Source organism: Limulus polyphemus, unplaced genomic scaffold, assembly GCF_000517525.1.
Source record: "Limulus polyphemus unplaced genomic scaffold, Limulus_polyphemus-2.1.2 Scaffold1385, whole genome shotgun sequence".
Lineage (NCBI taxonomy): Eukaryota > Metazoa > Arthropoda > Merostomata > Xiphosura > Limulidae > Limulus > Limulus polyphemus.
This window is the reverse complement of record NW_013666995.1, coordinates 188,009-191,584: the sequence shown is the minus strand read 5'-3', so window position 1 is coordinate 191,584 and position 3,576 is coordinate 188,009. Positions and strand designations below refer to the sequence as shown.

Here is a 3,576-nt window from a genome sequence, read left to right as displayed (position 1 = left end):
ATGTAATGTGTGTGTAGATAGTGAGTAATTGAACTGCAGTCAGAAGTATTGTTGACATTCGTTGATATAGCGTTTGTTATAGAGCGACTGTTGAAAATAAGTGTATCGTAAAATTGTATTCGGAAAGAATAAACCACTTTTATTAAGTAAGGACTTGTGTCGCTAAAGTTTCGTCGGAACGAAGTTACGGAAAGTTAATTAACAAACGGAGACGTAACAATATATAATAATATTATGTTTATCACAGTTTCAATTTCTTTATTTGGTTATTGTGCGACTTTATTAACATCTTAATACACTATGTATCTGTTTAAAAAAACAAGTTGATGACGAATATTAAATTAAATTGCTGAAAATGAAAAATTCAAATTAAATATTGTCCTATTGGAAATTTCACCTTATTAGCTTTATCACTCTAAGTTTTTAGATCATTTAAACGTTCGATTCCAAAGATTCTTTATTTCAATATAGTTTATCGTTATACAGTTTATAAGCATTATCTTACTACTGTTGCAAAACTCAAATTAGTAACCATTTCTTACATTTAAAACTTACAGTTTAAAGGCCAAAAGCCGACGATCATTGAAACTCGGTAGGCCTAAAAATTACTATAAAAATCAAATTGACTGCAAACGTTTTTCTGGTTTTCAATACATTACGTTCTTTTGGCGTTTAAACCCGCCATTTAAAGTATTATACTGCATTTACAAATATAATTTCATTGTGTCTTTTATCTATCGTCCAGCCAACTGGCTCACTAAAACCAGGCTTAGATATCCGTGGTGGGTACGGCATAGTTAGCCCATTGTGTAGCTTTGCGCTTAACAACAATACACACATAGCGAAAAACTATGTTGTTTACTATATTGTTATTTCTCAAATCTAAATATTATATAGTGTCGTCAAACAGAAAATGCTAGATGACATGTTAACAGGAACCGTCAAAAATAAGTGAACTTGAAAACATTGTTATGTTCTGTTTCTACGAAAGTTAACGACTGCTGTGTAATGCATTTTAATTAGAGGCAGTTTCTGGAAATTAACTTAAATTCTTGTTTCGGTATCATCTTATATTAAGAATTAAATAAAACGTATTTCTAGAAGCGTTGCTTCGAAGATGTGAGCAGACAGATATTATGAAAATCAACCACTTCCACGAAATGTTTATCCCTACCTTTCTCAAACTTGTCAGGGTTCAAGTCAATTCCAATTATGCGGCTGGCTCCACTGTCTTTACATCCTACAATAGCAGACAGTCCTACACCACCCAAGCCCCAAACGGCTGTGGTCGACCCGGGTTTTACCTTTGCAGAGTTGGCTGCAGCACCGTAGCCCGTGGTAAAACCACAACCAATAAGGCATATGTCTGTCATTGCAGCCTTGGGGTTAACCTACCATGTAACATTACATCGCTTATAGCATTATACAATATGAGAACAAAAATAATTAAACTACTCAACAGTGATCATTTCATACGCAAATGTTACGTAACAACTACAGGGAACATCGTAATAATAATAATAACGCTTTCTAACTTCATTTACCCTACAATACGGTAGAACACCTAAATGAAATATTCTACAACAGTCATAATGTGAACACCTTTTATAAACTGACGAAACATGGTTATTATTAAACATATATAATACGTGTTATTAGGCCCATTACATTTTTCACACAACATTCTCTATTCAGTTTGGATCAATACCTTCGTATTTTTCTGTTTTGTTTTGTTTATTAAAGAAGACGAAAAGTGTATAATAGCATTTCAACCACACTCTGTCCGCCCTATCCATTGCCAACGATGTGTTTTCCTCAATATAGAACTCGTAATGCTGGCTGGGATACAATAAACATAGGAACATTATTTGTATAGAATGTAGTATTTAAAAACAATAGGCCCGATACTAATATATTATAAAAGTATAATTAAAAATGTGTACAGTTAATGTGCACCATATCTGTGACATGAATACAGTTAATGTGCACCATATCTCTGACACGAATACAGTTAATGTGCACCATATCTCTGACACGAATACAGTTAATGTGCACCATATCTCTGACACGAATACAGTTAATGTGCACCATATCTCTGACACGAATACAGTTAATGTGCACCATATCTCTGACACGAACACAGTTAATGTGCACCATATCTCTGACACGAACACAGTTAATGTGCACCATATCTCTGACACGAACACAGTTAATGTGCACCATATCTCTAACACGAACACAGTTAATGTGCACCATATCTCTAACATGAACACAGTTAATGTGCACCATATCTCTAACATGAACACAGTTAATGTGCACCATATCTCTAACATGAACACAGTTAATGTGCCCCATATCTCTAACATGAACACAGTTAATGTGCCCCATATCTCTAACATGAATACAGTTAATGTGCCCCATATCTCTAACATGAACACAGTTAATGTGCACCATATCTCTGACATGAACACAGTTAATGTGCACCATATCTCTAACATGAACACAGTTAATGTGCACCATATCTGTGACATAAATGTTAGTAAGGATAATGTTCTAACTGAAACACCCTCGTTGTTTAAAGGCAACAAAATTATTCCCACAAAAATAACGTTAATAAATTAATATAGAAAACGAAGTTGAGTTGATTGAGGCTAGAGAATGAAGGTGATATTTTTATACCTAAAGCTTGATAAAATTAGCATGGATTTTTTTTTTTAGTTATGTATTATATTTAAATCGTCCATAAATGGCCAAGAACAAAACCTGCATGGGAAGTGATTAGGTTTAACCCCTTGCTTACTATAAGGGTGTACATGGTGCGCCCTCTATTTCTTTTCTCAGAGGCAGTAGGGCTGACTCTGGTAACGTTTTCTTTTAACCGAATTCTATGATATATAGTTTGTATGGCCTTTCTTGTATATACAATAAATCAGCGTAATATATTGACATATATATATATTATATTTAGTTAGTTTGTTTGTAATTAAACACAAAGCTACACAATGGGTTATCTGTGCTCTGCCCACCACGAGTATTGAAACCCGGATTCTAGCGTTGTAAGTCCGCAGACATATCGCTGTGCCACTGGGGGGCATTATATTTAGTCAACCATGCTTAGTTTGAATTTTCCAAACCCTAAATATAAGACAAAAAATATAGATAGAATCAATATTAAAAACGGCTGGTGCTAACAGTCACCTATATACATCCACAGAAATATGACCAACTGTTTCCGTTCCATTGCGCTGTAAGCTTACTAAATGCACAATTGGGAAACACGTCAACTTGCTATTGGAATAGTTTGCTCACCTTGACCACGGCGATATCAGGTAAAACTGTGTACTCAGAAAAAGTACTGGTACCCATGAAATGGTGAATTTGTTTCCCTTTACAACTGAACCGTGTGGTACCGTCAGGCATCACTCCTCGTGCTTGGGAGTCACTGCAATAAATAGTATATACATACATATGCATACCAACACAAGCATATTAACTTAAACACAATTAGCATTTTTCACTTACATGTTTAATGAAAAAGAAACTTGACGCACGAAACACGTTTTATGAATTTCGTAT

At 34.6% G+C, this 3,576-nt stretch overlaps 1 protein-coding gene across 1 annotated transcript in view; it reads right to left on the bottom strand.

The window, feature by feature from the left end:
* LOC106463362 (alcohol dehydrogenase class-3-like) overlaps positions 1–3,576 on the bottom strand; it is a 21,404-nt gene that overhangs the window by 6,646 nt on the left and 11,182 nt on the right. The window contains exons 5-6 of the mRNA XM_013923384.2: positions 3,310–3,442; positions 1,175–1,391 (exon numbers count right to left, since the gene is read on the bottom strand). Of these exons, the coding sequence (XP_013778838.1) occupies positions 1,175–1,391; positions 3,310–3,442 (350 nt within the window). The remainder of the gene's footprint in view (positions 1–1,174; positions 1,392–3,309; positions 3,443–3,576) is intronic.